Source organism: Leptonotus elevatus, chromosome 8 (genome assembly GCF_054856555.1).
Source record: "Leptonotus elevatus isolate MCC_2025b chromosome 8, RoL_Lele_1.0, whole genome shotgun sequence".
Classification (NCBI taxonomy): domain Eukaryota; kingdom Metazoa; phylum Chordata; class Actinopteri; order Syngnathiformes; family Syngnathidae; genus Leptonotus; species Leptonotus elevatus.
Window position 1 is genome coordinate 1,220,341 of NC_141246.1, and position 22,227 is coordinate 1,242,567.

The window sequence follows — 22,227 nt, forward strand, 5'->3', positions numbered from 1 at the left end:
CAAAAATTAGCATCATGTGCTAATGTGTTGTTGTCGGGAAGCATCCACGTTGACACGTAAAAGTATGCAAGACGATTTCTCACGCACACACACACACACACACACACACACACACACACACACACACACACACACACACACACACACACACACACACACACACTAGACAGATGCGTCTGGGGATTATGCTAAAGAGCGCAAGCGTGTGGTGTAAATCTGTGTGATATTGTGCACTTAAAATCATGTTTGATCTCCCCTGGTGCATGAGTGGCGACTCGACTCATGAGTAACAGACTAAATCCTGTTGAAACTGACTCGTGTCGGGAATCAAGAGGAAAAAGAAGCTCGCCATGAGTTGAAGCTGAGGCATCAAACCGTGCAGTGATAGCAGCGGGTGCGTTTGATTGGCCATCCCGGACAGTATCTGTTGTCGTACGTGCGCTTTTCATACCATGAAAATAACACAAGTTTGATGTTTAGTAACTACCAACCTAACAACATGACCAACTAATTGACTGATCGAGCAACCAACTTACAAAGTGACTAAATGACTGACCAACTAACTTATTGACTGACTGGCCAACTATGGCTTATCAGCTAGTTGACTGACTGCTCAACCAACCAACGAAATGACTAAATGAGCTGAACGGGCGAACTAAATGGCTTACTGACTAGCTGACGAATCTGCTGATTGAATGACTGATTAACTAACTGACTGACCAACTAACTAGCTGATTGATAAGTTGACCAAAATAATTACTGACTAAATAACTAAAGATAAACTAAGTGACTGACAAGCAACTTGCTGGTTAACCAACTGACCAACCTACTAACTGACTGACTGACTGACTGACCGACTAACAGACTGACCAACTAACAAACCAACCATTTGCCTGACCATCCAACCAACTAACAAACCATTACCAATCTATCAGACTAACTTAGCAATTGAAAGTTAACTAACTGACGGACCAACTGCCTAATCATCAAAATAACAGGATCATAGACTGACTAGCTGACTGATAAGTTAACCAATCAAATTACTGACTAAATAATTTAAGACGTAATAAACGACTGACGAACAACTTGCTGGTGAACCAACTGACCAACCTACTAACTGTCTGACTGATTGACCGACTAACAGACTGACCAACTAACAAACCAACCATTTGCCTTACCACCCAACCAACTAACCAACCATTGCCAACCTATCAGACTAACTTAACAATTGAAAGTTAACTAACTGCCTAATCATTGAAATAGATTGACTGACTGACTAACTAACCCAAACTCAGATGGACTAAGTGACTAACTAACCACTACGACAGCAGCTAACTATGTAAGTGCCCAACTAAATAACTAACCAAGCAACTAACAGACTGAATTAACAATGACCAACTAATTGAACGAATCAACTGAGCAGACCAATTTACTAAATAAATCCAAACTGGACAATCAAATGACTGAATGCCTGACCGAGCATCCACAATAATTCATTGACAGAATTAACTTCTTGACAGACTGGCAACGAAGGAAAGCAGCCAATAGGAATTGATGAGTTTGAAATGGACAACACGTGTTTTGGACACTTGCAAGCGGGCCAAAGCTCGACTGCAGCGCTGAAGGCGGGCTCACCATTTGTTTTCTTTTCAACTCGAACCACTATTTGCACTCGAATTAACACCGAGTCTCATTTCCCGCAGTCAAAAAGACATAAATGACTACAATTGTGTTGTTGCTGCTTGAATGATTGACGCGCACAAACACACGCACACGCGCGCACACTGTCTGGTCACGTTGACAGCGTTAACAAGACTCCTCGTTCCCATGACGCTTGACGACTCCCTTCGTCTCCTCGTAACGGGCAAATCAATTGGCAGATGCGCGCTCATCTCTCATCGCACGCACGCACGCACGCACGCACGCACGCACACACTTGAGTGGTGATTTGGCGTAGCGCGTAGCATCTGTCAGGAATGATGAACCTTTCCATCCATCAGGACGTCTCAGTGCGCGATCCACACGCACAATTACACATTTACTGAAACACACACGCACACACTTTACCTTTTGGCTTGTGCGGGTTTGAAGGATCTGTTGGAAATCAATGCGTTTCCATCAAGTTGTTCATGAAGTCGAGTTTGCTCGCCACCACGCTTGACACAAGATGGCCGACGCGGCTGCATCTTCAGCGATTGGTCGCCTGCCGCGCTCATCGTTGCTTGTTTTGTGTATCATTTTATTCATTCATTTGAACCCAAAATGTTGGGTTAACCCACAACATTTTTCATTTGACTCAAAAAGTTGGGGGGGGGGGATAACCCACAAAATGTCCATTTAACTCGTGGAGTTGGGTCAAACGAAGAACCCACAATTTTTTCCCCTTTACTCAAAAAGATGGGTCAAATGAAAAACTCACAAAGGTTTTCATTTAACTCAAAAGTTGGGGAAAAATTAACCCACAAAATTTCCATTTAACCCATGGAGTTGGGTCAAATGAATAACCCACATTTTTTTCTTTTAACCCAAAATGTTGGGTCAAATGAAAACCCCCAAAAGTTTTTCATTTAACTCAAAAGGTTGGGGGGGGGGGGGGGGGGATTAACACACAAAATTACTGTTTTGACCAAAAAGCTGTGTCAAATGAAAAACTCATAAAGGTTTTTATTTATTTATTTATTTATTTTTATTATTATTTTTTTTTTTTAAGAGCTCAGTATTGTTCATTCGGAAATGTCATCATCATTGCTCCTTTTTTTTTTTTTTTAAATAAAGGTTTTTATTTAACGCCAAAGTTGGGGAAAAATTAACCCACACAATTTCTATTCAACCCCTGGAGTTGGGTCAAACCCAGAACCCACAGAAAATGTTTTTTTAACCCAAAAAGATGGGTCAATTTTTTTCATTTAACCCATGGAATTGGGTTAAACGAAGAACCCTCAAAAGTTGTCTTTTAACTCAAAAAGTTGGGTCGAACGCATCACCCACAATTAAACCCTGATTGCATCGCGTACTTCGCTTACACCAACGAGACAGACGAGAGAAAAGATGGCAGCCGGTGCGACACGTGCAAAGCAACACCGATGACAAATGACACTTTAACGGAGGTTGACTGCCAATACGGCCGCTGGCAGTGCATCGTGGGTAATCCGAAGAGCTCCAAGCGACCTTATAGCCGTGTCGTGTTAGCGTGCGTGCGTGCGTGCGTGCGTGCGTGCGTGCGTGCGTGCGGACGCCGGGGTTCATTAGCGTTGCATGTGTACAAAATAAGAGGCTGCCAAATGGTTTCATGTCAGCGCCGGCGAGGCCACACGCACGTTTGTTTGTTGCCGCATCGCTTACACTCGCTTTATCTGCGACTTTAGCGTGCGTGCGTGCGTGCGTGCGTGCGTGCGTGCAGAACGCTACATTGTAACAGCGTCACGTGTGTACTTGAGAGTGTGAAATGCCATCAAGTGTTGTAAACAGCCTCTTTGGCGCACGTCACCTGCTTGTGTTTGTCGACCTGTGCAGTGACGATTCTCTTTTCATAGCTTTCAAAGTATTTCATTGGCTTCTTATTTTTTTTTTGTATGTAAGCGTTTGGACGCCACACCAGAAAAAAATGCAATATCTCGTCATAATATGACGCACTTAGCGTTTTACAAGAATACTTGAATGTTTTTAGCGAGATGAATTTCACGTTGACGTGTGCTCTGGTTTTACAAATGTTCCATTTCAGTTTGATTTGATAAAAAATAATAATAATAATTCTGATTCACTTCTCTTCATTCAATCCGATTCATTTTGGAACCTCAATTAAATATCAAGAACATGAAAACAACTTGAAATGAGATTTTGCAGAGACAGCAAATGGTCAAATGATTTTGTTTATTCGTGAAAGGAACACGTGTTATAATCACTTGAATGTGACACAAACATTGAAACAATTTTCACAATTGTAATTCAATAATTGTAAATCTAAATTCCAACGATTCTGAATGGTCTTAAAGTGTAATAAGTCATGACTTTCATAAATGTATCAAAATCTTTTAAATTCATGTGAGCAGTCATTCAAAAAAGGCCTTTAACATTTTAAATTCTTATGAATTTCTCAGGAAAAGAGATATTAAAAAGTTTTGCATACGTTTAACCTTTTATCGAGATAAATTTCATGTTAAAACATGATCAATTTAAAAATTTTGCGATTTACAATAAAACGTGATAAGTTTAACGTTTTAGCAGGATTCGTTTCACTTTCAAATAGATTATTGTGTTAAATGTTTCACCTTTTAACATTTCATGTTCAGATGTAATTCGATTCACATTTGAACATCATTTTCACATTGTGGCGACATTAGGTACGCAATAAAACGTTTTGTGTTAGCAATGTGCTAAATGTGACATGATTTCAATTCCGCCTTTTGGAGACAATTTCACAATAAAACTAGTGCTGTCAAAGTTCAAGCGTGAACTCATGAATTAATCACGAAATATTATAACATTTTTCATGTGTTAACGCCGATGATTAATTTTGAGCGTGCTACGTTCAAAACGTAGCACACGTTGTGTTTGAGCAATAAACATAACCACGTGCATTCAACTATTGGGTAATTTTTCATTTGAAATTAATTAATGAATTGAATAGAAAAGAGGTGTGAAGTGGATGATAAAATGTTGAAGACATTAAATGTCGGAAGAATTAACACATAACAGGTACTCGTTAAATTTGGCGGGAAAAGCGTGTTGATTAAAAAGCATCCTTTACTACGTGATTAATCGTGATGAATCAAAATTCTAAGGTGCGATTAATCGGATTCAAAAATGTAACCGTTTGACAGCGCTATTTTTAATGTGATAACAAATTTCCCTTAATACATGATAACTTTCAGGTTTTAGGAGAATAATTGCATGTTAAGAAGTTTGAGATTTTAGTATGAAAAGTTTCACATTTGATCATTCCACATTTTAACATAAGTTTCACAGAAATGGCTTCTTTTAAAAAGGAAATTAGGGGTGTCAACATTTTGAGTTCATTTAAATTTCCACTCTTTTTTTCTTTTTTTATTATATTAGTTGAAAAATGATATGAAGAATCGCAATATTATCGTTTACCGCAATCATTTCTGGGGCAATTTATCGGCAAGCAAAATTTCTTATGGTGTCAGGCCTAATCACATCTCTTAATGGTGTATAGCGCCACCTACAGCGGCGGAGTCCCCCTCTCAATATTGGCAAAAGAAGATCGGATGGAAACGGGCAGCGTTTTTGCGCATTTTCAGTAAATTGGCTTCAAAAATCCAAAACGATGGGATGGAAACCCGATAAATGGTGTGAGACGTGTGATTGGCTGGTGATGCGCAAATCAAGGTCACATGATCGGAAGATGCTCCGCGCCGTCTTCCTCCTCTTCTTCTGCCGCTTCACCGTCAATGTCAGAGCTTTTGGCGGGGCTGAAATTCACATTCTTGGCACGCTCCGTCCGTCCGTCCGTCCGTCCGTCACTGCTTTGTTCCCTTTCTCCTCGGAATACTAAAGCGCCTTACGTAAGCACCGGGCTCATCATCCGTCCCCCGCGGCGCGTATTTTTCCACGTGCCGGCTGGTGGACGTACGCTTCGCACCAAAGGACGGATGGTGGGAGGCGACGTTCAGACTTGGAAAAAGGACTCGCATTCTGTGCTTAAGTACAGTAAAGTAGACATTTTTAAATGCAAAGGAAAGACATTCATTAAAAGAGCGTACGGTGAAGTAAAAAAAATAAAAAATCTTCATCAAAGGCCAAATTGTAGCATAACGGCTAAATGCTGCTTCACTATTTTTGCTTTGGAACTGCAGGCTGCAGACCTCAGTGCAGACTTTGAATATATATATTTTTTTTTTACAAAAGTGAAAATTCTTTTAACTGCCAATTACAATTGAAGTAAAATGAAAAGCCGTCATCGGTTTCAGACCACAAAAAAAAAAATGTTTTATGGAAAGTGTCTTATCAAAACATAATTCAATGTAAACTGGTTTCATGAAGTGTCATTACTGTACTCAAGTCACAACATGTAACAAATGTAGCCTTGAAGGGGCGTGGCCTAGTGTGAAATCTGGGCATGCGTTGTGGCCATGAGGGTTAGTTTAAAATTGTAGTTACTTTCATTTCATTTCGATTTTTCTTTTTCAATTTCAGCTTAGCTTCAATTAGTTTTCAGAACCTTTTTTTAAAAAGTGCTTTTATTCGATGTATTTGTTTTTCTAGTTGCAGTATTAGTTTTTATTATTGAATACACAGCGTATGTGTTGAGTGCAAAAAAGTTCGCTAAGTATTTGTTGCTATCAAATATGCCAGGCAACATCATTTGAAGTGCACTAAGTGCAGTGCGAAACGCTGCTTCTAACGTTAGTTTACGTGCAGTGAAACTATCATTCAAAATGTGGTTTTTTTTTTGTCTAACCAACATAGACTTTTGTCCATTATTGGAAACAACAAATCAATTCAAGTCCTTATTTGCATGCTTATTTTTTTCAAAACCGCTTAAGTGGATTTTCACATTTGTTGCTTTTGTGGTTGTTATTCCTCTCGCGTTGGATTTCATTCCACTGCAAGGCTCTTGCTGATACTTGCCACCGTCATCGATAGACGGACGGATGGATAGACGGATATATGGATAGGGGTGAAAATCTTTCAATGTCTCACCATTCGATTCCGTTTTTTGGGTGTGCGATTCGATTCAGAATCGAATTTTCGATTAAGAACGATTTTTGATTCTCAACGATTTGATTGACAATGATTTTTGCTTCAATTTATAGATGTTCAAGGAATCATAATGATCTACTCCAGTCTGACTCGCTAATGCTAATTAGCGCGCTACTCACGGCACTTTTATCACTCAAAAGATCGGCTCCACGCTGCAAAAAAACAAAAAATTTTATTGGAATAACTTGATTGTGACTTTTTCCTTCTACTCTCTTATGTGGCTACAACTTAACAGTGTATCAGACCGCGTGGAACCACGCTGCCCCTAAGTGGCCAAATCGGGTACAGCATGAACAGCGCTCCCAATAAAAATACACACACAAAGGGAAGACAGTGTAAAATAATTGAAATAAAATCGATTTGGGGACATTTAAAATCGATTTTGAATCGTACTAAATGAGAATCGATTTTTTGGCACACCCCTAATAGATAGATAGATACTGTCGCTAGCTAGCTAGCCTGCTACTGTAGATGGATGGATGGATGTTTTTCTTTCTGTAAGATCACAATCAGTGTTTTTTTTTTTCCTGCTTCATCTTGTGATGTGTGCAGGCTGAAAAACGTACCAAATTTTACACCCCCAAAAAGTTGTCCAAACCACATCGTATGAAGATACGAAAGGCGAAGGTCCATGTCTGGCAGACCTACTCATTTTTTACTTTTATTTTTGAAAAGGTGATTGGGACATTGCGATTTTCTAGTCGTGTCGAAATGAACGTTCTCAAAACTGTGCTGTATTTTCACATCTGTTTCCTACCTTGTCAAATCATGAACATGATCTGTGTCTTTACATATCTTTAATTCTGATTATTAACATAATTAAAAGTAATATAGAATAAAGCTGGTCGTGTGAATCCGTACGCAACAAAATAGTTTGGTGCCCCCTGCTCTACTGGGAGTACTCAAGTACAGGTACCTGAAAAATCTACTCAAGTACAGTAATAAAGTATTTGTACTGGATTACTCGCCAAATGTTGATGGAATTCTCCAATTTGCGTCCGAGTTTTTTTTTTTTTTTTTTTTTGCCGTCTGGCGGCCGCTTGAAAGATTCGATAATAGAAATGTCTGTCACGCCGCCGCCTCTTCTGGAAGTGTCCATCATCCCCTCCATCGCCCCTCTTCCTAATCCCGCAGGCGCCGGCGACGCTTGCTGACGCTGTCAAGTGGCTTTTTCTTTTACATCCCCCCCCCCCCCCCACAACCCCCGAACGAAGTCAATCAACGGGATGAAATGAAGGACGAGAGGAGAGTCAAAAATTCAGACTCGTAGAACATCTACAGTACATAGACTGTAATTAAGAGTGAGAAACACCAAGATTTGAGGATCCCACTTCTGACACCAATACAATATTTTTGAATAGTACAAAGAGGTTTCGAGAGCTGGTCAAACATTGGAGTCCGCTTCTGATAATAGCAGTTTCTGCGGCATTATTTTGTACACTACCGTCAGGGCTGAGTTTTAAAAAATCGAATAATCGATATCGAATCGATTTTCCTTTTCGAGCGTGACAACAAAATAGAATTTTAAAGGCCATTTTTTTGTTTTCTTGACACTTACTGTTTACGTGAATTTAAAAGTATTTTCTTATATTCATGAAAAATCGGACTTATTGCACTTTATGGCAATTCAGAATCTTTTTAATTTATATATGTGGAGTTTTTTTTTGATCATGCCCTTGTTATTTAAGAAGAATTGATGTTCCATAATTAATTAAAATCGGATTGAACCAAGTGAGTCTAATCGAATCAGGGGAAAAATCGAAATTGAATCGATTGAGGAAATTTTAATCGATACCCAGCCCTAATTATTTATTTTATTTTCATCATTTGAATGTGTTCAAAATAATTTTATAGGCTATTGATTTGCGTTATTGCATTTTTTCTTGAATTCATTTGAATACGATGATTATTTTAATGTCATTTTCCGCACGCCTCTCCTGCGCCGAATTGAAGGGAGCCACTTTGTTGAATGTTGTTGCCATGACGACCGTCTTGACAATATTGGATGAAGAACTTTTAGGAAGCTCTTACCTTTGTGTTCTTTTTTGCCGCCAGGAATGCAGCCAGCGATGACATTTGCAGGAGGAGGAAGCACGAGAGCCGGCGCTCGTCCAATCCGAGAGGCAGACGGCCGCTAAGGACATGAGGACCGACCAATCGGGACCGATTTTCACCTCCGATTAGCAACCTGGAAGTAGTTGAAAGCTCCGTTCTTGTTCCTTTCCCGTCACTTGATTCCTACGTGCGCGCATTCCCGGCCGACTTTCTCCGATGGATACGGCGACCACGTCTCATCGGGCCCGGCGGCCGAAGCGAAACGCCAACGGGGGGTTCTGGTTCGTGGGCTGGCTGGCGCTGCTGTCGGCGGCGCGGTTGCCGGCGGCGACGGCCGACTGCTGGCTGATCGAGGGCGAGAAGGGCTTCGTGTGGTTGGCCATCTGCAGCATGAACCAGCCGCCCTACGAGGCCATCCCGGCCCACATCAACAGGTAAGGCCCGCCGCGACGGGCCGATGACCAGAACTTTGACCCACCCTTTTGACCTTTGCAGCACTATCGTGGATCTGAGGCTGAACGAGAACAAGATCCGCTCGGTGCACTACTCGTCGCTCAGCCGCTTCGGCAACCTCACCTACCTGAACCTCACCAAGAACGACATCAGTTACGTGGAGGACGGCGCCTTCTCGGCCCAGTTCAACCTGCAGGTGAGGCAGCGCCGGTGGAACGATGGCCTTGACGCATTGGTTCAAAGGTCAATTTGAGGGACGGCAATGACACACCGAGGGCCAACACATTTGACACAAACCGCATATCCTTCGCATGAGCAGTGAAGCAATGACAATTCCAAAAAAAGGTCAAATGGGAACCCGAAGCTAAAACCAAACGGGGGCAGGGTTCTTCACTTTCTGGACCTGGATTTGCCACCGCTGTCAAAATGACAAAATAAGTGACCATTTTTTTAGATCATCGCTGTCACTTACCTTCTGTTAATACCAAGTGGCCCTCCAGACCAAAGTAATCGATTCAGCGTATCACCAGGCGTCGTCCTGCTTCGATCCGCATGCAAAACATCAAAAGTGACCGGCAGTCGCTCGCCGGAGATTGCCAGTAATCCCGCTTGTCTTTTTCGCCCCCCCTCTCTCTCTATTGCATCATCCTGGCTACCTCCCCCAAGGTTCTCCAGATGGGCTTCAACAAACTGAGGAACCTGACGGAGGGAATGCTGCGAGGCCTGGGAAAGCTGCAGTACCTTTACCTGCAGGCCAACCTCATCGAAACCGTCATCCCCAACACCTTCTGGGAGTGTCCCAACATCGAGAACATCGACCTATCCATGAACAGGTCACTTTGAAAGAAAGGAAAATGGAGGCCCGCCATTGGCCGGCTCAGTGCGATCACAAAAGTCACGGTTCGGATCTCGGATTTGAGTCACGGATCGGATGGTTTTTCGGATCAGCAGCGAAAAGATCAATTTGACTTTGTCTTCATTTATTGAGGGTTTCCTGAAACATTCCCGCATACGTTATTGTGATTTTCATTCTCCCACGTCATACTTCCCATTTGCACCGTTCAAATTTCAACTTCAAACATTCACACCTCATTTCACATTCCTTACAGTACTCGCACAATTTAACATTTTGAGTTAAATAGTTTTCTTTTTTAATGAGCAAAAAAATTGTATAAAATAAATGAAGACAAAGTTCTATTTATCTTTTTTTTTTTTTTTTTTTAATAATGCAAAGACCTCAACGTACAATTGAAAGCACTTCACTTCCTTTAAACATGGACAGTGAATTACAAAGTAGCCTTGGTCCAGAATATTGAAAAATAATTCAAGTCAGCTGTAAAACTTTCTTTACTCAGAAACTCGTTGGTCATGCTAACAGCTAGCCGCTAGCCACTTACGTCATACAATGACAGCGTAATTAATTAGCGGTTTCATAGCGTCCTAAATTAGCGGTTGAGTCCGGGATGGCGTTGTGTTGACGTTGCTCGCATCTACAATGTCAATCAAAGTAACGTCTAAAAGGGAAGTCAAGCTAGCCATCGCGCCAGCACGTGGGCCACCTTCAAAGTAAAAGTCTACTAAGGCTATTTGCTTTGCCGTCAATGTGTTGCTGTATTTGGCCAACTTTATTTTGAAGTTAGGCTTAGCGTGTTACGTTGAGCATGTTTCAGCTTCCTTCACATGTCAGAATGGACTGTGAATGCGTCCCCCCCCCCCCCTTTCCCTACCAACCAGTCCGTGATCGGGCGTGATCCGAACCGACCACGGATCAATGATGAGCCGTTGCACCACTAGTGGGCAGTGTTATCATGGGCTGTATATAGAGAGAGTTTGGCCAACGTCGACCTATCCGTGATCGGTCGCCTGCTGGTCACATGACATACGGACGCCATCTTGTTACCCTGCTGAAACCGAGTTGGCCAAACTCTCTCTCCACAGCTCTGGATTGCGCAATATTCCTTGCTTAAATGGAGCCGCCGATTTTGTTTGCAAAAAAGCAAACTTAACGGCTTATTTGAATAACAATCTCTAACGCAAGATCTGACATTCTCGTGTCTCCCTCAGGATCCAGGTGCTGGATGGCAGTTTGTTCTCAGGACTCGCCAAGCTGACCACGTGCGAGCTGTACACCAACCCCTTCAACTGCTCCTGCGAACTTCTACCGTTCCTCCGCTGGCTCGCCGCCTTCCCCAACCGGACCAGCGAGCGCATGGCGTGCGACTCCCCCCACGGCTTCTCGGGCTACAACCTGCTGAGCCCCAACCCCCGCGCGCCGTCCCAACGCAACGCCCTGCACGTGCTGGGCTTGGTGTGCACCGAGGACGGCGGCAACTCCACCGCCTTCTACTTCAACGGCCTGCCGGACGCCACCACGCCGCCGCCGGCGGACTTCTCCCCGTGCGGACTGGACGACTGCGCTTCCGGAACGCCGCCCGACGAGGTCATCTACCACACGATCTTCACCGAGATCAATCCCGTCATGACGCTGAAGCAGGTGCTGCACTCCAGCGCCGTCATCACGGTGGAGATCCCGCACCCGTACCGAAAGATGTACATCCTGATGCTGTACAACAACAGCTTCTTCACCGACATCCAGAACCTCAAGTACCAGAGGCAGGACATCGAACTGACCAACCTGAAAGCCAACACGGACTACACGTACTGCGTGGCCTCCATACGCAACTCCCTCCGTTTTAACCACACCTGTCTGACCCTCTCCACGGGTCGCGGGGCCAGACCGGAACGCGTCGCCAACCAGTCGTCGGCCACCCACTACATCATGACCATCCTGGGCTGCCTGTTCGGAATGCTGCTCTTCCTCGGCCTGGTCGTCCACTGCCTGAGACGGAAGAGGATCACCGAGGCGAAGGAGCGCAAGATGAGCCGGATCCAGAGGACCCTGATCGAGCTCAAGTACGGGGACCCGGGGGATATCGAGGGGGGCGGCGGCGGTCCCGGTCCTCAGAAGCTACCCCCCGGCGGGGACAGTCTTTCCAGGATGCCCTACCCGCCTCAGGGCGCCGAGATCGATCCCTACCAGCTGCAGGAGGTGGTAGACACACCGCCGCACAAGCCCGCCAAGCTCAACTACATGGAGGTGCGAGGGTCCGGTGCGGACAGGGAGCGAGAGATGTCACCGCAGGCGAACCCCGAGGGATCCGTGGCCGAGATCTCCACCATCGCCAAGGAAGTGGACAAGGTCAACCAGATCATCAACAACTGCATCGACGCCCTCAAATCCGAGTCTACGTCCTTCAAGTCCCCAACCTCGGCCGGTGGGGGGGCCGTATCCACCGCCGAGCCGCAGCTGGTGCTCCTCTCTGAGCAGGCGGGGGACAGAGGAGGCGAGTTCCTCTCTCCGGTCTACAAAGGGGGAGGAGGAGGGGGCCGAGGCTACCACCATTCCTTGCAGCGGCACCATAGCATGGAAGCCCCTGCGACCTCCAAGAGGCCCAGCGCCTCCTCGTCCCCTGGTTCGGCCAGGAGTCCCCGTTCCTTCCACTCGGATGGGGCCTACCACACCTCAGAGACTCGCTACATTGAGAGGAGCTCGCCCGGAGACCGCGGTGGCGAGGAACCGGTCCGCGCGGTCAACCCGGCGGCGGCCATCCTGCGAGCTGAGGCCCAGAGGATCCGGCAGTACCACGAGCACCGCCATTCGTACCCAGGCTCCCAGGAACTGCAGCACCACCCGCAGATCCTGCAGGAGCTCCACTACCACCCCGGCGGAGGACGCAAGCCCTCGGTCCTTGACCCGCTCACCCTCAGCCGGCACGCCAAGCAGAGGGAGCTGGCCTACTCCCAGCTGGCCCCCCACTACGCCCTGTCCCCCCAGTACCACAACCTCAGCTACTGCTCCAGCCCGGAAGAGGACGAGGAGGAGGAGGAAGAGGAAGGGCTCCTGTGCACCCCCACTCTGGGCCTGTGGGAGCGCTTCAAGCTGCATCGGAAGCGACACCGGCAGGCGTCCATGGAGGACGAAGGCTACGTGGCGGCCGGCCACGCCCTGCGCCGCAAAGTCCAGTTCGCTAAGGACGAGGATCTGCACGACATTTTGGACTATTGGAAGGGGGTCTCGGCGCAGCAGAAGGCCTGAGCGGGAGCGACGACAACACTGTGGAAGACCTGTAAATACGAAACGAAACCCGCATAACCAGGAAGCCAACAATCAAAAACAAGGATGAAAAATGCTGTTTGCTTCAACACAAAAATCCTAACTTCGATTCTTTTTTTTTTGGTCCAATCTAATGGAACTAAAAGCTCAAACTTATGTAGCTGTTTGTACGTTTTCACTGACAACGGAGAAAAAGTTCCCCGGCGACCCGTCCTGAAATCGTTTTGGTTTTGTTAGGATGGTTCGTCTTCTTTCTAAGAAACAGACGAGGAGGGGGCTGAGTTTTTGAGAGACATTTCAAATGACCGGACACAATTCCCATTTTGTACCCGGACGGCGCCTCTGGGAACGTTGGTGTCGCCTTTCCCCTGCAGCACACTCGCAACTTGCTACAAATGCGTTTCCACTGGAACCCCCTCCCCAAGAAACAGGTACTATTTCTAGCATCTCCACGTAAACTACCAGCAGTATCTCTTTGGTCAAGCTGAATCCTCATCACCGCATACCGTCAGTCGGCCGCGCCTGGAGTATTAAAAACCACAGAGTCCAGTCCAGTCTTCTGTCGTGTCCCTCAGTCTCCTCTTGGATGAAATTAGCCTTTATTTCCAGTTCCCTGTTTTACGCAAACTGAACTGGTCGCAGATTCATCATCACCGCATACATGACTTATTGCGTTAGCATTAGCATAGGCTGTTGCCAGCCAGTCTCCATTTTGCCGCTGCTCTCCTTAATCTCCTGATGGATACAATTTTCATTTATTTCTACTGCCCTGGGTTCCAAAAGACAGCTGGTGGCTTTTTGGTGGAGGACTTTCATTCTGACGAGAAATGGCAAACACCTTAAAGCGAGCAGTAGGAAAATGCCACAGTCTCCAGTTGAATGCAGCTGGCCCTGTTGTGTGACCTTGACTCAATGGAGACTCTTGGGGAGATCTGTTCTTGGTATCGGAGACTATTGCCACGCCTGCGGTATTGGATTCCACAGAGTCCGGCCTGCCCGCAGTCTCCTTTCGGATAAATACTACCTGAGTACCTCAGTACTATTTGCAGTGGAAAAGCAACCGCCTCAAACACATGCTAACATTAGCGTAGCCTGTTGCCATGCCTGCAGTAGTCAACTCCACCGTCTCCGGGTTCCCTGTTGTGACCCTCAGTCTCCTCTTGGATAAAATACATCTCCTTCCCGCGGCCCTCGTTTTTTCTTCACGAGGATCTCATTACGGCGACCGAGCATTCTTTTCAGTGGAAACGCAACCACCTCAAACCTGCGGTACCGGCAATACGCCGTGAGAAAGGGTGACAGCGAGTACCGTATAACGTGCCAAATACTCCTTTGGACTTCTCCTTTGCCAAACAGTTTTATATACAGAATTAAAAGATTTTAAAAATTGACATTATTATTATTATTATTATTATTATGCTCATCATTATTAATAATATAGATTCTTCTTCTTATCTTCTTACTGTTCCTACGATCCTGCTCATTTATTTGAATGTGGCCCAGGACTTGACGGCACGGGACACGAGAGCGCCCCCTATCGACTCGGAGGACTGCAACGGGGCTTGGGGGCGCCGCCGTACCGCACGCTTCTAGAACGTACGATATATTTTTTGCAACAGATGTTTTTGAAAGCGGTCAGACTTTTTTGTCCCCTCAATGAGTTATCACCATTTTTTTTTTATCTATAAAAAAGAACAAATCCAATGAATGTCTTTAAATCCCACAAGAAAACGGGGAAAAACTGCACTGTTCAAAAATTGAAAAAAACTTTTAAAGAGCTTCGAACTCTTCGGGGAAAAATGCCGTAGCTTCACTGTGTCGGCCATCGCAGCGTCGTCCGTTTGCTTTCTTGCTCTTTCTTGATCCTTTTCTTTTCTTGAGTTTGAATCTCTGGTTCCACTGTGGTGCCGTTGTGCCAAACTTGACAAATCACAACCATTTGACACACACACACACTCGCACACACTCGCACACTTCCTCCTCGTCGTCCTCTTTCAACACTGACGATTTGCCAAATGACAAATTTGCACAAGAAGGCGTCACATTTTCAAGCCGCCAATCATCCTCAAGACCAAAGTACTGTGCTAAAGGAAGTGACGAACCCTCGCAGGCCCACACGCACACAAACTTGTCTTTGCATCATTGTGGGGCCACCTCATTGACATCACGCATTTCCTAGCCCCTCCCCCTAACCCCAAGCCGACCCCAATTCAAACCTAAACCCTAAAACCAAGTCTTGGCCCTCAAAAAGAGGTCTAAACTTGTCTTGACTCTCAAGTCGGTCCCCGCAAGGGCGGTTAAACCTGGAAAAACGTGCGCCTGGGCCCCACAATGTAGCAAAAGACAAAAGCACACACACACACACACACAGGTGAATGTATTGAACAGCTGAATTGAACCATTTTTTTCGATAACAAAAGGGCCCAATTTGTCCTCTCAAGACTTTATTGAGCATTTCTGGTCATCAGTTGAAACATTTTTAAGGGGAAAATATATATATCGATTTTTTGTGTTGTATTGATTGTGATGGAATCAAAAAAAAAGTTCAATCTGTGCAAAAACTGCTGAAATGTGGAACGAGCGTGTTCTCATGACAATGCGGTCGTTAATACGCAGCAGCGACTCAAATGCAAACAAAAAGTCTTTCATTTCACAAAATGAGCTCAAAATCTTCCCACAACAAAATGCATTTCATATTGTAGTGTTGGCGGTTTAGTTTAGAAATTGGGCCTGAGGTCAGACTCGTTCGGGTTTGGGTTCGACATTCAGGTTCTTGTTTTAGAGTTCAAATGTTGGTTCTTGCTATGATTTGAGTTATTCTTATGTTTGGTGGCAGGGTTCGACATTCTGTGAGATAAGGTTCTTGTGGTTAGTACGTCATTTTGATGTTCTTATTGGTCGGGTCGGGTCGGGTCGGGTGGTGGTTTAGTGACTTAGCGTTCAAGTTGTCCGGTACAAACTTCAGAACCGCTTTTGTCGGACTTGAAAAGTCTTTAAAAGCATTGTTTTTAACATTTTAATGAAAAAGATAATTTCATTAAAAAAAGTACCCGAAGCTTAAAAGCTATGAAATGACGTCGTACAAATGTTGCTAAATTGTCATGAGAGCACGTCCCCCCCCCCCCCCCCCCAAAAAAGAAAGAAAAAAAGTTGAATGGCAAAAGGATAGTGTCTTTTTTTGCATCAGCGAACGCAATCCATCCAAGGCGGCGGCGGCGGCGGCGGCGGCGGCGGCGGCGGCGGCGGCGGCGGCGGCGGCCAGATTGTGGCTTCGACTCAACAGCAGCCTTAAAAAAAAAAAGAATCACTTTTCTTCTTTTTCTTCTTTGTCATCTTTGGCTTTACAAACGGAACTTGCTTTCCTCTTCATGTTTACCGACTGCCGTTTTGTAACTGGAGCGACAATATTGTCATGGTAGCCATGTTGTTTAGCCACAGGCTTTTTTGGGCCTTTTTTTTTTTTTTCCTTTTCTCAGAGGTCATCAGCAAATCTGTATTTGTGGAAAATGACAATGCCTTGCAAGCGGGATGCAGCCGATCCCGTTTTGACGGAAATACGCCAGGAATTTGGCGGCGAAGAGACGGAAATCTGTCAGGCGCTTTTGTTCTTTCTTTCTTTTTCCTGTCAAAGATTAAAAAGAGCACAATAAAAATATACATTTCTTTCATTCGTCTGCAATCATTCCTCACTTCTGAACCGAGGCTCAAGTTCTTGTTAGGGTTTCTGTCAAAAAGACCCGCAAGGCCAACTCACAATAACCACATCATCATCATCATCATCATCTTCGTCATCGTCCGTTCGTAGTACACTCCAAATGTCACGCTAATTGCGAAAGACATTGTCCCGCCTTGAGGAAGAAAAGTCCAGCCTAAAGATGGAGGATGAATGCGCCAGATAATGGATGGATAAGAGGGCGCCTCCTACGGGCGTGTGGTGTCATTACAACTTGACTCATTATTGGGTTAGGTGACTTCCTGGTGAGTCCACATATCAATTAATACCATTATTACCATTTATTTCTTATACACAATCGGGTGACCACATGTCCTCTTTTGCGAGGACACACCATTTTCTTACGTCTTGTTTGGGCGTAAATTCTTGAAAATGATGCACCCGCTCCATTTGCACACGCTCATCCTCGGCCAGGCAATCCCGGTTCGATTCCTTGGCCTTGCAGTCCTTTCAATATTATTATCATTTATTTCTTATTTATTTCCTTGGCCTTGCAGTCCTTTCAATATTATTATCATATTATATTATCGACTCGGAGGACTGCAACAGGGGCTTGGGGCGCCGTACCGCACGCTTCTAGAACGTACGATATATTTTTTGCAACAGATGTTTTTGAAAGCGGTCAGACTTTTTTGTCCCCTCAATGAGTTATCACCATTTTTTTTTATCTATAAAAAAGAACAAATCCAATGAATGTCTGAATTGTATCATTGTGGGGCCACCTCATTGACATCACGCATATTATTATCATTTATTTCTTATACACAATCGGGTGACCACATGTCCTCTTTTGCGAGCACACACCATTTTCTTACGTCTTGTTTGGGCGTAAATTCTTGAAAATGATGCACCCGCTCCATTTGCACACGCTCATCCTCGGCCAGGCAATCCCGGTTCGATTCCTTGGCCTTGCAGTCCTTTCAATATTATTATCATTTATTTCTTATACACAATCAGGTGACCACATGTCCTCTTTTGTGAGGACACACCATTTTCTTACGTCTTGTTTGGGCGTAAATTCTTGAAAATGACGCACCCGCTCCATTTACACACGCTCATCCTCGGCCAGGCAATCCCGGTTCGATTCCTTGGCCTTGCAGTCCTTTCAATATTATTATCATTTATTTCTTATACACAATCGGGTGACCACATGTCCTCTTTTGCGAGGACACACCATTTTCTTACGTCTTGTTTGGGCGTAAATTCTTGAAAATGATGCACCCGCTCCATTTGCACACGCTCATCCTCGGCCAGGCAATCCCGGTTCGATTCCTTGGCCTTGCAGTCCTTTCAATATTATCATCATTTATTTCTTATACACAATCAGGTGACCACATGTCCTCTTTTGTGAGGACACACCATTTTCTTACGTCTTGTTTGGGCGTAAATTCTTGAAAATGACGCACCCGCTCCATTTACACACGCTCATCCTCGGCCAGGCAATCCCGGTTCGATTCCTTGGCCTTGCAGTCCTTTCAATATTATTATCATTTATTTCTTATACACAATCGGGTGACCACATGTCCTCTTTTGCGAGGACACACCATTTTCTTACGTCTTGTTTGGGCGTAAATTCTTGAAAATGATGCACCCGCTCCATTTGCACACGCTCATCCTCGGCCAGGCAATCCCGGTTCGATTCCTTGGCCTTGCAGTCCTTTCAATATTATTATCATTTATTTCTTATACACAATCGGGTGACCACATGTCCTCTTTTGCGAGGACACACCATTTTCTTACGTCTTGTTTGGGCGTAAATTCTTGAAAATGATGCACCCGCTCCATTTGCACACGCTCATCCTCGGCCAGGCAATCCCGGTTCGATTCCTTGGCCTTGCAGTCCTTTCAATATTATTATCATTTATTTCTTATACACAATCGGGTGACCACATGTCCTGTTTTGCGAGGACACACCATTTTCTTACGTCTTGTTTGGGCGTAAATTCTTGAAAATGATGCACCCGCTCCATTTGCACACGCTCATCCTCGGCCAGGCAATCCCGGTTCGATTCCTTGGCCTTGCAGTCCTTTCAATATTATCATCATTTATTTCTTATACACAATCAGGTGACCACATGTCCTCTTTTGTGAGGACACACCATTTTCTTACGTCTTGTTTGGGCGTAAATTCTTGAAAATGATGCACCCGCTCCATTTGCACACGCTCATCCTCGGCCAGGCAATCCCGGTTCGATTCCTTGGCCTTGCAGTCCTTTCAATATTATCATCATTTATTTCTTATACACAATCAGGTGACCACATGTCCTCTTTTGTGAGGACACACCATTTTCTTACGTCTTGTTTGGGCGTAAATTCTTGAAAATGACGCACCCGCTCCATTTACACACGCTCATCCTCGGCCAGGCAATCCCGGTTCGATTCCTTGGCCTTGCAGTCCTTTCAATATTATTATCATTTATTTCTTATACACAATCGGGTGACCACATGTCCTCTTTTGCGAGGACACACCATTTTCTTACGTCTTGTTTGGGCGTAAATTCTTGAAAATGATGCACCCGCTCCATTTGCACACGCTCATCCTCGGCCAGGCAATCCCGGTTCGATTCCTTGGCCTTGCAGTCCTTTCAATATTATCATCATTTATTTCTTATACACAATCGGGTGACCACATGTCCTCTTTTGCGAGGACACACCATTTTCTTACGTCTTGTTTGGGCGTAAATTCTTGAAAATGATGCACCCGCTCCATTTGCACACGCTCATCCTCGGCCAGGCAATCCCGGTTCGATTCCTTGGCCTTGCAGTCCTTTCAATATTATCATCATTTATTTCTTATACACAATCAGGTGACCACATGTCCTCTTTTGTGAGGACACACCATTTTCTTACGTCTTGTTTGGGCGTAAATTCTTGAAAATGACGCACCCGCTCCATTTGCACACGCTCATCCTCGGCCAGGCAATCCCGGTTCGATTCCTTGGCCTTGCAGTCCTTTCAATATTATTATCATTTATTTCTTATACACAATCGGGTGACCACATGTCCTGTTTTGCGAGGACACACCATTTTCTTACGTCTTGTTTGGGCGTAAATTCTTGAAAATGATGCACCCGCTCCATTTGCACACGCTCATCCTCGGCCAGGCAATCCCGGTTCGATTCCTTGGCCTTGCAGTCCTTTCAATATTATCATCATTTATTTCTTATACACAATCAGGTGACCACATGTCCTCTTTTGTGAGGACACACCATTTTCTTACGTCTTGTTTGGGCGTAAATTCTTGAAAATGATGCACCCGCTCCATTTGCACACGCTCATCCTCGGCCAGGCAATCCCGGTTCGATTCCTTGGCCTTGCAGTCCTTTCAATATTATCATCATTTATTTCTTATACACAATCAGGTGACCACATGTCCTCTTTTGTGAGGACACACCATTTTCTTACGTCTTGTTTGGGCGTAAATTCTTGAAAATGACGCACCCGCTCCATTTACACACGCTCATCCTCGGCCAGGCAATCCCGGTTCGATTCCTTGGCCTTGCAGTCCTTTCAATATTATTATCATTTATTTCTTATACACAATCGGGTGACCACATGTCCTCTTTTGCGAGGACACACCATTTTCTTACGTCTTGTTTGGGCGTAAATTCTTGAAAATGATGCACCCGCTCCATTTGCACACGCTCATCCTCGGCCAGGCAATCCCGGTTCGATTCCTTGGCCTTGCAGTCCTTTCAATATTATTATCATTTATTTCTTATACACAATCGGGTGACCACATGTCCTCTTTTGCGAGGACACACCATTTTCTTACGTCTTGTTTGGGCGTAAATTCTTGAAAATGATGCACCCGCTCCATTTGCACACGCTCATCCTCGGCCAGGCAATCCCGGTTCGATTCCTTGGCCTTGCAGTCCTTTCAATATGGAGCTGAATTGCATTGAAAGATTTATTGGCTGGAAATGATGATGTCGTTTAAAACATGGCGACTGGAAATTGTTTACTGCACGACGGGCGCAAGCAGCTGAGTCAGAAAGCTCAGCAAGTTGCCGGCAGCTCATGAATATTCAGGAGCTAATGAAGTAAACCTCAATCAAGAACTCGCGCACGCAAATCGTCATGACGTTAATGCGCAAAAACCGCCGTTTTTCCAGGAGAGGTCATCGACCTTTTTGAAACTGCGGGCAACTTCTTTGGTACCGAGTACCAACACACGTGATTCCAAAATAACACGTTTGCTCAAATTGCCTTTAATCACTTTTTTCAAATCATCACATTGACAGCATTCCTAGAAAATCACAATGTCCCACCACCGTTAAGCTATTTTTAAGATTGGCGTACACACACTGTACTAAAAAAACAAAAATATAAGTTCTGTTTGCTTGATGAGAAATCGATGAAAACAAGTTTTAAACTATGCAATGATTCAAATTGGGATTTCAAACTACAGTTCGGGTTTCAAATTAAGGTTTCAACTATAGTTTCCTCGGCCAGGCAATCCCGGTTCGATTCCTTGGCCTTGCAGTCCTTTCAATATTATTATCATTTATTTCTTATACACAATCGGGTGACCACATGTCCTCTTTTGCGAGGACACACCATTTTCTTACGTCTTGTTTGGGCGTAAATTCTTGAAAATTATGCACCCGCTCATCCTCGGCCAGGCAATCCCGGTTCGATTCCTTGGCCTTGCAGTCCTTTCAATATTATTATCATTTATTTCTTATACACAATCGGGTGACCACATGTCCTCTTTTGCGAGGACACACCATTTTCTTACGTCTTGTTTGGGTGTAAATTCTTGAAAATTATGCACCCGCTCATCCTCGGCCAGGCAATCCCGGTTCGATTCCTTGGCCTTGCAGTCCTTTCAATATTATCATCATTTATTTCTTATACACAATCAGGTGACCACATGTCCTCTTTTGTGAGGACACACCATTTTCTTACGTCTTGTTTGGGCGTAAATTCTTGAAAATGACGCACCCGCTCCAATTACACACGCTCATCCTCGGCCAGGCAATCCCGGTTCGATTCCTTGGCCTTGCAGTCCTTTCAATATTATTATCATTTATTTCTTATACACAATCGGGTGACCACATGTCCTCTTTTGCGAGGACACACCATTTTCTTACGTCTTGTTTGGGCGTAAATTCTTGAAAATGATGCACCCGCTCCATTTGCACAC

General features: G+C 44.7%; 1 protein-coding gene across 3 annotated transcripts in view; it reads left to right on the forward strand.

Moving 5' to 3' along the window:
- LOC147169149 (protein ELFN1-like) overlaps positions 1-17,002 on the forward strand; it is a 79,907-nt gene extending 62,905 nt beyond the window's left edge. For all 3 annotated transcript variants that reach the window (XM_086083312.1, XM_086083314.1, XM_086083313.1), the window contains 4 exons: positions 8,779-9,212; positions 9,274-9,427; positions 9,898-10,064; positions 11,296-17,002. In XM_086083312.1, the coding sequence (XP_085939438.1) occupies positions 8,995-9,212; positions 9,274-9,427; positions 9,898-10,064; positions 11,296-13,327 (2,571 nt within the window). In that variant the 5' untranslated portion in view covers positions 8,779-8,994 and the 3' untranslated portion in view covers positions 13,328-17,002. The remainder of the gene's footprint in view (positions 1-8,778; positions 9,213-9,273; positions 9,428-9,897; positions 10,065-11,295) is intronic.
- Positions 17,003-22,227: the final 5,225 nt, after the last annotated feature.